The following is a 12,682-nucleotide window of genomic DNA, read 5'->3' on the forward strand; positions in this document are numbered from 1 at the left end:
TTTAATCAAACTGCTGCTGTAGCAGTCATCAATGTATATGCACATTAGTTTGTTGCTATTAATAAGCATGCTGATAGTTGAAGTATGTCTGTAGTACGTTACACTGAATATTTGATTGTGTTTATTCAGTAACTTCCTGGTAGATATTTGCCAAAGTATGAAAATGAAATGCAAACACCTTGTAATTGTATAATTTCACCTTTGCTTCTCTTTTAAATTCCTAAGCTCTGTCCGGGGCGGATGTGGGGCAAAAAGAAATAATTGATCATTCAAAATGCCTTTGACTTTATTTTTCGGGTGTCTAGAAAACCCCCTAGGGTAGTGTTGTCTCGATTAGCCCCACTTTCGGCCACCAACCCCCTGCTTCGGACATCTCTGGATCTGCCCCTGCTATCTAGATTATTAAATTTTCTTTGACGAAAAACTCTATACACAGTATGGTCATGATGTGATGTCATCATAACAAAATATAGGGGGCGTGTCGCATGTTTTTGTCAAATAAATTTTGGAAGTCTGGACAGGGCTTAAAAGATTTGCTTTGCTTCTCCAATATGTTCTAAAGCTTTGTCTACGCTATTAAATTTTATGTGACAAAAAAACTGTTGTATGCCCATATATAGTCATGATGTGCCTATATATGGTCATGATGTGATGTCATCATGACCATATTTAGGCATGTCACATGTTTTTGTCAAACAAAATTTGATAGAATGGACAGGACTTGAGGCTTTGTGACAAATTTGTGTGATGTGCCCATATATTGACATCATGATGTCATATTACAGCCAAATATGGACATACTGTATCACATATTTGTGTCGCATAAAATTTCACATAAAAGCTTAAAAGTTGCCTTAAATAAATAAAATTTGTTATCTTCTTTTGCAATCAGCCCTCAAATACTCTCTGTTTTTACATTCAAGGAATCTCTCATATTCTCCTCTGCCATAAGTTTGGAGCAACTTTCTTAGGGTTACAATTATCTCTACAATAATTAGGTTTTCCACTTGTCAACAAATGGCGAATAAGCAACCGCCTTGTAGCATGTAGCATTTTTCATCTATTTGTGGTTTGTAAGGATCAACGATTTGTGGCGATGTGGCATGTAGCATCCTCATAAAATAAAAATAGATTATCACCCCTGCCCCATTTCAATTTCTATATTTTGAAAACATTTTTTTTCTGAAAATCATTTCAATTAGTTGGTAGGTATACGCCTATTTGATGACAGTGGTTTATGCTGCTTTTTTGTCTTCAGGCAGCTACTGTTTTGTTAGGTTCTTTGTAATGTATTGTATTGTATTTCTATGCCTGAATAAATAATAATAATCATGTTCAAACTCAATACTACAGAAGCCTGTTAGTGTCAACAGTGAATAAAAATTTATACCGCAACCTGGGTACCCATAAATAAGTGGCGGCCGCCACTTAATTATCTGGCGGCCGCCAGTTAACTGATTTGAAATTTTTATTCACTGTGGACACTAACAGGCTTCCGTACAATACTGTACATACATACATTTATATTGTTTGCAATGTCATCAGCTTCTTGTTTGAACACACACATCATTGACAAAGGCAATCTTGCTTGAACATACTGGTACACATCACTGACAAAAACAATCTATACTGTTTGGATTACTATTTTAATCTTATTTCTTCAAAGGTAAATCGTTAAAACTCAATATTTTATATATAAAATATTGTTCCCTGTCCAAGTTTCAATCGTAAATATATAGTTACTCAATAGTCTGAAATTTATTCTCTTGATACACTGCAAATTTGACTCAAGTAAATATAAAATATGTTCATTTTATATGGGGCCTAATTTATATACAGTATTTATATTAGGCCTAGTAATGTAAACTATAAAGTTCTTCTTTTGTGTCATCCAGGCTAATGCATCCACTGACCATAAAGTAGCATGACTATAATGGTGAACTGCAAAATGACCACCTATGTAATGTTCTTGCAACAAAGAGCCAGTCGGACATAGTCTACAAACCCTCTGAGTAGTCTGAAATCCAAGTCGTTCAACCAATTTTAAGTTCTTGAATTCCTAAAAAAATTATATAAAATATAAAAATTAAACATCAACTGAAATAACTACTTTTCCATCTCAAAATATTCAATACAATAGGCAACATTTAAAATACAAATTACTGTATTTGTTTGAATAAATTCCCCCTTTTTTTTTTGGTTTAAAATAAATATGTATATACTCAAATAAATGCCACTTAACCATAACCATGAGAGTGTGGCCTCCTCATAACATGTTTGATAAGTAACAGTCTTATATAAAAGTTTTAGGTTAACTTATTAGGTTATTACTACAGTCATAACAATTTAGAAGAGGAATAAACCTGCTTATACCCCATTCAGACTAGCAATGCCATGCTAGTAGCAATTGCGACACCCAATCGCACCCAATCGCAAAGTAAAATCGTGTGTGAAAGCTCACCAATAGTAGGCGATATGTAATCGATATCGCAATTGATTGGGTGCTACAATCTTTATTACTCCCGATTACCACAGAATCTGATCACAACGAATTCCACAGGCACTGTTTGGCTGAGGTCAGGCAACATAGGCCTAGACACCAGAGGCCTAGGCCCTAGAATGTAAAATTTGTTTATGTTGGTCTGAATGCGTTCGTTGATTGCGATCGGGAGTAATCAGTTTTGGATTACCACTGATTACATCGCAACCGATCGCAAGAGAGTTTTTTTTATCTGAATAGGGTATTAGAACCCCCTTTAAATCCACTCCTGGTTCAAAAAGAAAAAACATGATTAATTTGCTGACCTTTTAATACTTTATAGCAAACTTCAGAACCTTTCAGCTGATCGACTGGCCACTGCTCGCATGTTGCCATAAACTTTAGAAGGAGGGCTCCCTACAAAAAAGAAAATAAATGATTGGATTTATGCAGTATGAATACCAAGGATAATTCATGAAAGACCAAAGACTTACTTCCAGTAAGATCTTTCTGGTGTTGATTAGGCAGTACACCGGGAGACGATCCCTTACTCTTTATTTATTGTACTGCCTCCTTTAGCATGCACATGGGCTATACTGCACACAGGATCATCAGCTAAAACCTTTCTCTTCTGAAAGACGGTGCACTTTTTCTAACGCTCGCATTTCAGCCTTCCGGCAGAAACACATGGTGAGCAGCAAATGGAATTGAACCACTGCCATGTGAAAGTTGTTGCGCAGTGGGAACAGTTTGGTTTCCCAACCTTGAGGTCGGGGTTTCAATCCCACACTGTGCATTTCACTTGTGTCCTTGAGCAAGACACTTTATCTGCATTGCTTCTCTCCACCCAGGAGCGGGTACCTAAGGAGGTTTGAGTGTAAAATGCGCCGATATGTTTCATGCAGCAAACTATGGAATTTCCCCATAGGCACCGTTCCAATGACTGTGGTAATAATCTGGAAAAGCACTATGAGACTTAGTTGTATAGAGCGCTACATAAAAACCTACATATTATTAATATTATTATTATTTACAATGGATTTCCATGGTTCAGCACACACAGTATCTGCAAAGAAAGGCACTTTACAAATGTTCTGATTGGATTGGATTGTCTACCGCTAGTTTAGCCGACTGAGCTACGCTGCTGTCTCGCAAAGAAACAAATAATTCAAGTATTCAACAGGCACTTTGCATGTCTAAACAGAATATACATGTTAAGCCAGGCACTCCTGCGTCTGACAGTCGTCGGCTGACACGATTCTATGAAGCATGCAAACGGATCATTCGTTTTCTACGACCAGCCATTCATGCTGCCACTGAAAATCAGCAGACAGCATCACGTTGTCTAACGCTCACAGGAAGTTGGGTTTGATTTGTCGTGCAACAGTCGTAGGACACAAGGAGTGCACGACTATAAGGCACTGTCTAAAAAACTCACCGAGAATAAGGTTACATATTGCCGTTCTTGCAATTTTAATATTTTGAAATGATCCTAAAATATTGATCTTGGTTCCCGCTAAAACAATTCTTGTCTTTGTCACATTCTCAATGGTGAACTTTGTTTTGCCACCTTTTCCAGCTATCCTGCCTATAGCTCTTGATAAATGATCTCCCTTTAAAGGTTTCACTACAAGAAAAAAGGAAATATGTTATGCATAAAGATAGAAAGGATAGCAGTTCTCCAGGAAAAAAACCAGTCATATAGAATGGTAAATTATACTGTACATCAATTTTACAATAAATAGCATATCATCATTTATTAAAAATTATATTATTAAAGTAATAAGGGTGTTGAGGTACAAATTTGTCATTAAGGGGAGCCTGTAATGACCTTTTTACTTTAAATCGTATAAAAACAATTGAGTTTAAATACAGGTCAAAATATTAGGAGCAGCACTGTTTGATAAATATTATTGCCCAAGGCCTTAAAGAGTTTTGATTTAGGCCTTTACTAAGTTATTATTTTAGTGATAAGGACATGGCTAGCAAAATTTATGGGTGAGGGGTGGGGAAGAGCTATGGCCTCTTTAGCCAACAAAATTCAATGTATTCTATGTTATAGATTAAAGCTTTTTTCATTTTTTAAATTAATTATTTTCTCAATTGTATTAATTTAAACAGTACCATTTTAAAAACAGACTGTTACAGTACATCTTGTCAGATATTGTATCCTGTATAAATATGTTTTAAAAAAATAAAATAAAATAAACCCCCTCAACCAATTCTAAATCCTCTCCCGAGTTGTGAGCATATGTGTCAAATGCACGTACATGATTTATAACTTCAGAAATTGTATCTCAAACAATTTTTTCACTACTGTGCTTTGAATACTCAGGCATGGAGTGTTATGTATACTAAAACAGTAAAATTATTATAATAATTTGGTAAATTTCTCTTATAATGTTTGTAAAAATACTGTATAGAAATCTCACCATCTGTAACTTCAAATGTTTCCAGAAAGAGTTCGTCTAATCTCAATAATGCTAATGCATCCTGATAAGACAAGATAACATGAATACACATTATAGAATAAATTAGTCACAAAACAAACAAAAAAAATTTTTAGAAATACAGGTTAACCAGATATTATGAAACTGAAACTTTTGTTTAAGTAGACTCAGAATCCACATTAGGAAGCACGACAATGTTCGGACCTAGAATATAATAATATCACTAAGAAGTCATATGCGCATGCGAGAACATTGAGTTCTCATTGTCAGCTGGAAATTCTAGGACATAATCTGACCCGATTCTATGTTGTGCAGTGAACGTTGGATGGTCACTGATGACCTACGACCTCAACGTGCAAATCGAGAGCTCCCTACCAATTTTATGTGATAAATTTGTGTTGTGACCATTATGGTATCTCATATTACACCCAAATACGGGCATATCACAGTTTTTTGTTCCATATAATTTGATAGTGTGGGCTAAGCTTTATAGAAGAGGATTTTTACTAATTAAAATTTACTTCACACGCTCAACAGAAAAATTACAATCAACACACACTCAGAATGAAAGCCAAGTTTTCACTTACTTCAACTTCAAATCCTAAAATAAAAGCTTTTACAAAATCTGCACCTTTCTGTAATGCTCCAACTTCTGTTGTTTCTTTAGAAGCCTGAAAATGATTAATCAGTGCCAACAAATGTTATGTTAATTTTGTGGAGTACATTATATATTTACTGTATTTTATTATAATTATAATGTTCTGTATACATTATCCAATATAATAGTAATGTTTACTGTATATTCCTTATAATTATAATGTTTACTCTGTGATGTTTACTGTATGTTCATTATACAGTTGTAGAAGCACTATTCAGGACCAAAATGAGCATCTCTTAATAGGGGTGTCCCCTGAATAAGGGGTTAGCGGTAGTGTTAACAGATTTACGTTCTCTAGTTTTACGGTAAAAAGAATGTCCCATTATTAGGGGTATCCCGAAGGAGGGGGGTTCGACTGTAATTGTAATCTTAACTATATCCATTATAATTCTGATGTTTACTCTATACAGTAATTATAATTTTTGTAGAGTATATAACATTCCCAGAGGAAAATACTACGCCTGATGAAGCCAGCAGGCTTGTGTATTAAATAATTTTCTTATAAAGTGCTACCCAGTGTTTTTATTTTATATTATATTTATATATATACTGTAAATATAAATATATTATATTTATATATATTTCCATAACCAAATAATTATTAAATTACTGCAACTTGTCCTACCTTGTAATCAGGGCCCTGAAACCTAGACTCAGAAATACTGGGTTGGTGTCCGGCGGGGTATAGTTTTCCACCATAGTTTAAGACTTATGTTAAAGCGCTTAGAGGGATCTGTGATCCATTAGGTGTTATATGCATACGGTTTTACTATTATTATTATTATTATTATTACTATTATTAATTACTTGACAACATACCTTCAATTCAACTTGTCTAGTTTTTAAATTAAACCTAATTTGTAATTTTAAGTGTTCAACTACAGGTGTGAATATTTTCATCCAGTTTTCCTTTAAGGGGCTGTATCTGTTGGATGGCACCGGCAACTTTCGCACCTCATTACTGCCTTCCTAGAACATAAATAAAAAGTTACATATTTATCAGTGAACATTCACACAGATGTTGTTTTACAAAGTATTTTTCCCAGGTATTGGTGTACCGTAGATTCTCGAATATAATACGAGGCTTAAAATAGCAAATCATGATCGAAAAACAGGGGGTCGTCTTATACTCACAAAACGTACTGTCCAATTTTGTTTTATTTTAGAATTATTTTCATCTTAGGCCTATAAAAAATATTGTTATCTAGGCTGGAAAAGTGAGGGAGGGAAACTTTTTTTTTTTTTTTTTGGCGAAGTCAAACATCACCCTCGGGCTGTTTGCTGGTGCATTCTAAGTAAAACGTTATTAAGTACAAACAATATCTTCTAACTATTAAATAAAAAATTTTTTTTTTTAATAATTTAAAAAAAAAAAAATTTTTTAATTTTATATCAGTACCATAGAAAAGGCATGCCCACGAGGGTGATAAACTATTAATTTTTTTTTTGTTTTTGTTGGGCCTTATGTGCGATGAACATGAACTTATGAATTAACTACTGAATATGAAGCTAACAGTTCGTATGAATGAACATAATTTTAAATACGGGAAATAAGATTTTGTTGAACATTCAAAAGCCCATAATATGGAAGATTAGCGGTACAGTACATTTATTCGGCTCCGTTTTTAGCCAACTAGATGCATATCAAGAAATTCCGCCGGTGAAAAATGAAACAGCGGGTTCGTCTTATCTCTAGGGCCTAGGCCTACTGTAGGCCTTTATGGTATATATAGGGCCTAGGCCTAGCCTATAGGCCTAAGGCTATGCCCAACAATACATACAAAATTCTCAAGCTCATCATTCATACGCGGATCACTTTATGCGTGAGAATATACGGTATGAAGTACTGAGTCAAACTATTGATCATCAACGAGAATCAATATGGCAAGAATACTATATGTTAACATACCAGTAATTTTTCACCTCTTAGGGCTGGGAATTTGGGCCTAGATGGGACAGTCTCACTTCTTGCCGCCGTATCCATAGGAAGTTGCGGCTGTTCAGTAGACTCTGTTGTTGACGTGGGCTCAGCATTATCGTCCATCGAGTCCATGCTTTGACTCTTTTCGTCTAATCTTCGCTTTCTGCTTTTCTTTGATTTGACTTCAACAAAGTCATTATTTTGTATATCTGACATAACTAGCAATAGATCGACATAAATATTTAAATAAAGTATGATATGTAGCCCTCCTATGCTACTTTTTGATGTCGTACAATCCACTCGCGATGGCGAAATGCAGAACATGCTGCAGCCATGCAGTATGCTAAGATTGTGTAGCGCCACCTAAAGTGTTATACCCTATTCAGACTAGGGCCTACACTCTGTTGCGATCGGTTGCGATGTAATCGGGGGTAATCCAAAACTGATTACTCCCGATCGCAATCAACGAACGCATTCAGACCAACATAAACTAATTTTACATTCTAGGGCCTAGGCCTCCGGTGGCTAGGCCCATGTTGACTGACCTCAGCCAAACAGTGCCTGTGGAATTCGTTGTGATTCGGTGCGATCGGATTCCGTGGTAATCGGGAGTAATAAAGATTGTAGCACCCAATCACAACGGGTAACAATTGTGATATCGATTACATATCGACTACTATTGGTGAGCTTTCAGACACGATTTTACTTTGCGATTGGGTGCGATTGGGTGTCGCAATTGCTACAACCGATCGCAATTCGATGCTAGTCTGAATGGGGTATTAGAATTCAGACCTACCATGTCGCTCGTCTTCGTTCGTCCTCCGTCCGTCCACCGCGTGCTGCTTCGACATGGTCATCAATGAGGCTCCGATAAGTGGGTGGGGGAAAACAAATAGCCTATTTAATGAACAGACGCTCATTTTATCAGCGGCACTCTCGCCAAAACAATATTATAGTACATTTATAGCAATTCACTTAAAGTTAGAAATGACCAACAGAAGATACAGTAGCCTATTAAAAAGACTACCAAAAACAAAATTACAATAATTTCGATTAATATTAACTAAAGAATAAATAATCAACTAAAGAAACAAGACGAGATTCAAATATTGACTTTCCACAAACTCAAACAATGACATTAAGGTGGAAAATGTTTTTTTTTTAAATCACAAATCAAAATTGTTATTTATTTATTGAGCGCTTATTACATAGCGCTTTAACATCACAACAAATCATTTACTGCAACATAGAAATAAAACGCATTTATTATTATATATATAAATATATATATATATATATATATTCGGTATTCCGAATAGTTTTGCGTAGACGGTGGATTAATAGAATTCTGTGTTGCTATATAATACATAATAATAAAATTGTAAGCCTTACTGTAAATCCAAGTCCACTTGCTAGTGATACCGAGACCACCCTTGAGACCTGGAAATGTGTGGAGGGTGCAAAGAAATATAAGAATTTAGGTCTATTCATAATTATTATTATTTACAAGTATTTATATTAATATTCATTAAGGAATTTTAAAATAGTATATTATATTTTAAAATAGTATATTATAACATTGAAAATTGCACTTCTCCAAAACTTGCAGCCACTAACGCTTTTTTAAGCCTCCTTAAGCAAGGTACTTTTATCTGCGTTGCTTCTCTTACGGTCTCACGACCGTCGCACGACGAATCTTACTCCGCTCCCCGTGAGTGCTAGACGACGCGACGCCGTCTGCTGATTGTCGCTGGCAAGTCCGAACGGATCGTCATTAATAACGATCCATTCCGCGCGTGCCATAGTGGTGCGCTCTTCGTGAATCGCGTCGGCCGGCGACCGTCGGGCGCAGTGAGTGCCGGCCTTACATGTTAATCGTTTTCTAAAGTGAAAAAAATGGCGACAGTAATAAAGCGTTGTTGTACAGTATGGTAATTTTCATTTCCATCAAAAAAAGAAAAAATAATAATAATAATAATACAAATAATAATAATAATAATACGGTAACAATAAAAAAAACAATAATAATAATAATTAATAATAATAATAATATTAATAATAAATAATAATAATAATAATAATAATAATAATAATAATAATAATATTAATAATAATAAATAATAATAATAATAATAATAATAATAATAATAATAATAATAATAATAATAATAATATAAATCTAAATGCAATGTTCGTCGAAGAATGATTATTCTTGTGAATCCAATTACACAAAAGGTTCCTTTCCCCCATTATTTTCCCACAAAAGAAAATGAAGTTGACATTTTTCGTTAGTACTGTAATAGTTTAAGCCATAGGCCTACTGTACAATCGAAATATTAAATTTCAAACCCCAAAACATTGACTAAGGAATACCGGGGTGGTGGTAATAGCTTATTACCAGATATTGTTATGTTGTTATTATGTTATTCATTTATGAGCGGACCTTGCTAATGTATTTCAATGTAAAATGAATTTTACTATTAATTAAATCTAAATACTGTTTCAAGCTCATAAGCCAAAGTTTTTATGAATTTGTCGGCGTTCGTATTTAAGTATAGTTAAAAATGTTATTGAGTTAGTCCTATAAATGAAGATAAAAGTCTAAATCTATGACAAATACTCCAACCAACATCATTCATGACATACAAGTATTTAAACCGTTCTAATATTTTCCCATCAGCCCTCCAACAAGAATTAACATATTTCAACTTGACTGCAGACAAACCTGGTTTTGATAGCCTGGATGAAACTTTTTTGTGTTATGTTATGTTGTCTTACTGTTTTGGGCCTACAATAACCCGAATCATGAGAGTATTATTTTTCACATATTTTGGATTATCCAAGATTTCCTTTGGAGCAAACAATGGACATCCAGTCGGAATGTTTTTAGTTCTATCCTTCTTTGGCTTATAAAAACTGTTCGACGTGGGAGATGCCGGAAAACCATCAGTTATATTCTCTCGTCGTGCTTCTTGATCCAATATTTCGAAAGTTGTCTGAAAAACCAGAATGTTTTCAAAATAAGACATTGTGTTTCAATACAGAAATTCAACTTATAATCTGTGTAACTGGTTATGTATTGAGGTTTTTAGATCTAGTACCTTAGAAGAAGATGACTGCCATGGACCTGCCAACTGGCAGATGAAAAGGTAGACAAGGTGGTAACAAGGTATAGGCCTATATAATATAGGCCTACATCAACATTCCGTCTCCGGACACTGCTTTTGTCCTGGGTGTGTTAATCTTATTTACTTAGGCCTATACAATATATAATAAGGTAGGTCGACTCCTATATCATTCCTGCGTTGTGTTTGTGAAACTAGAAAGTAGGAGTTCTCACATAAAGATCGAATGGCCATTCCAAGCTGTCATCATTCTTTCCCCTCTTAATGTACATAAAAATGGATACATGCGAGTTCCATCCCATGCCATCTCCATTGAGGTAAAGGCGGGCGCCCATAAGATAACCGTTTTTTGAGCTGTAAAATGAAGGGCTGTCCTGGTAGCCTGTTCCTTTGTTTACGCAGGCAATCGTCCTAGCCTCTGATACGTTTTCAACGTTCCACTCCAAAATACCATTATCGGATGGTGTATCTGAAAAGAACATATAAAAGTAATGTACAGCAGGTTTAACGAACAGATTTAAGTTAAGTCAACCGCACAATATCTTGGGATGCTTTGTGACGCATAAAATAACTTAGGTCTACATGCCTAATAAGAAAAAAAACCTCAAGTAAAACTCGAGTTTAACTTACCATGATCTTGTGAAATATCACTGACATCTTTTTGGTAATAAAGACTGGAATTTAAATTGCACTCTTTTCTCAGATGCTGCGTCAAATGTGTAACCATGAACTGCGCAGTGCAGCCCCTTTTATAGTTTATGCATCTGATGACTTGCTCTTGCATCATCCTTCGAGCATGATGATCTGGCAGACCTGAGTTGACAGACTCTCTGCCACAACCCAAACAAACACGAACACCACCCCTGTGTAGAGGATTATCATGAAAAGTTACATTTTGACAGATCCAAGTAGACAAAATTTTGTTGTAAATTAACTTGAATTGTTTAAACCTTTGAACTCGTTGGCTCCTCCAAAGTTATCAAAACGGCTTTTTCTACCAAACGGTATAAATCTGGGCACACTGCGCCCCGACGGTCGTAAGACTGACGAATCCATCAGCGCTCTTCGTGAGCTTGACGACGCGATGTTGTTTGCCGAGTCGGCGATCCAAATGAACCGTTGCGTGCCCCTCGTCGTCGCGTTAAACTCAGTTTCAATAGCATCGCTCACCCTATCGGCCACAGTCGCCGACAATTGTTGGGAATGTCGAACCTGGTTCAACTTTGCCAATAGAACTTTCCGGAGTGTCAATCATACTTAACAACTGACTAATCAGAACAGCGTTAGGAATACGCGCGCGTCTTACAAACACACATGTTGTCCCACAAACGCACGTGTTCGCGTATGTTTTAACACTGCCGTCTTGTGGGACCTCAGCAACAAAATCCAAGGGGCGGAGCTTAGTGGAAAGGTCCATTGCGACGACGACCATCGGGTGCAGTGTGTGCCCATCTTTAGCCATGCTAATGTAGACATAATAGTACGTTGTCAAACGTGAAGTGAAATCATCGATTTTTCTTCATTCACTGGCTTCATTGTAATATTTCTTATCCCCGAGCGGCGAACTCGTATGTTTCACTGCCGCACTCTATGCGAAAACGACCGTCGCTACGTTTTGACCACTAAAATGCTTACTTACCTATTGCCAGGAATACAAACAAAACAATACCGACAACCACAAGGTAACATCATTGCCATAGCGAGCCCATTACCACACGCTGTGCAACGAAGATCTGCGTGTAGATAGTAAACAAAAAGATCGTCTGCAAAGACAGGCCAATATCCATGGTCACTTCTAGAACTGTCTCTTATACACATCTAGATGTGTATAAGAGACAGACATTAAGGTGGAAAATGTTTTTTTTTTAAATCACAAATCAAAATTGTTATTTATTTATTGAGCGCTTATTACATAGCGCTTTAACATCACAACAAATCATTTACTGCAACATAGAAATAAAACGCATTTATTATTATATATATAAATATATATATATATATATATATTCGGTATATATATAATATATATATATACTGTCTCTTATACAC

General features: G+C 35.6%; 2 protein-coding genes across 2 annotated transcripts; both read right to left on the reverse strand.

Annotated features, from left to right (window-relative positions):
- Nucleotides 1–1,627: 1,627 nt before the first annotated feature.
- LOC117116069 (RNA-binding protein pno1-like) lies at nt 1,628–7,859 on the reverse strand. The gene is made up of 7 exons (XM_033260011.1): nt 7,497–7,859; nt 6,407–6,556; nt 5,517–5,600; nt 4,912–4,972; nt 3,918–4,106; nt 2,806–2,896; nt 1,628–2,059 (listed from the first exon to the last, which is right to left on the reverse strand). The coding sequence occupies exons 1-6, from the start codon at nt 7,830–7,832 to the stop codon at nt 2,829–2,831; spliced, it is 888 nt and encodes a 295-aa protein (XP_033115902.1). The 5' UTR covers nt 7,833–7,859; the 3' UTR covers nt 1,628–2,059; nt 2,806–2,828.
- A 1,930-nt stretch (nt 7,860–9,789) lies between these two features.
- LOC117116070 (TNF receptor-associated factor 3-like) lies at nt 9,790–12,446 on the reverse strand. The gene is made up of 4 exons (XM_033260012.1): nt 12,273–12,446; nt 11,264–11,496; nt 10,849–11,102; nt 9,790–10,504 (listed from the first exon to the last, which is right to left on the reverse strand). Exons 1-4 carry the CDS (start codon nt 12,329–12,331, stop codon nt 10,283–10,285), a joined length of 768 nt encoding a protein of 255 aa, XP_033115903.1. The 5' UTR covers nt 12,332–12,446; the 3' UTR covers nt 9,790–10,282.
- Between the last annotated feature and the right edge of the window lie 236 nt (nt 12,447–12,682).

Source organism: Anneissia japonica, unplaced genomic scaffold (genome assembly GCF_011630105.1).
Source record: "Anneissia japonica isolate Jap-2015-1 unplaced genomic scaffold, ASM1163010v1 scaffold287743_len2803612_cov181, whole genome shotgun sequence".
Classification (NCBI taxonomy): Eukaryota; Metazoa; Echinodermata; class Crinoidea; order Comatulida; family Comatulidae; genus Anneissia; species Anneissia japonica.

What these genes read in the sequence shown, in the direction of transcription:
- LOC117116069 (XM_033260011.1), bottom strand. Translation starts at nt 7,832, where the DNA reads ATGTTCTGCATTTCGCCATCGCGAGTGGATTGTACGACATCAAAAAGT. An exon ending in CTAGACAAGTTGAATTGAAG is followed by an intron (nt 5,601 to 6,406) that starts GTATGTTGTCAA and finishes AATCATTTTCAG; the next exon opens with GCTTCTAAAGAAACAACAGA. An exon ending in AACATTTGAAGTTACAGATG is followed by an intron (nt 4,107 to 4,911) that starts GTGAGATTTCTA and finishes TTTTTCTTGTAG; the next exon opens with TGAAACCTTTAAAGGGAGAT.
- LOC117116070 (XM_033260012.1), bottom strand. Translation starts at nt 12,331, where the DNA reads ATGGCAATGATGTTACCTTGTGGTTGTCGGTATTGTTTTGTTTGTATT. An exon ending in TGATATTTCACAAGATCATG is followed by an intron (nt 11,103 to 11,263) that starts GTAAGTTAAACT and finishes TGTTCTTTTCAG; the next exon opens with ATACACCATCCGATAATGGT. An exon ending in AATGGCCATTCGATCTTTAT is followed by an intron (nt 10,505 to 10,848) that starts GTGAGAACTCCT and finishes CTGGTTTTTCAG; the next exon opens with ACAACTTTCGAAATATTGGA.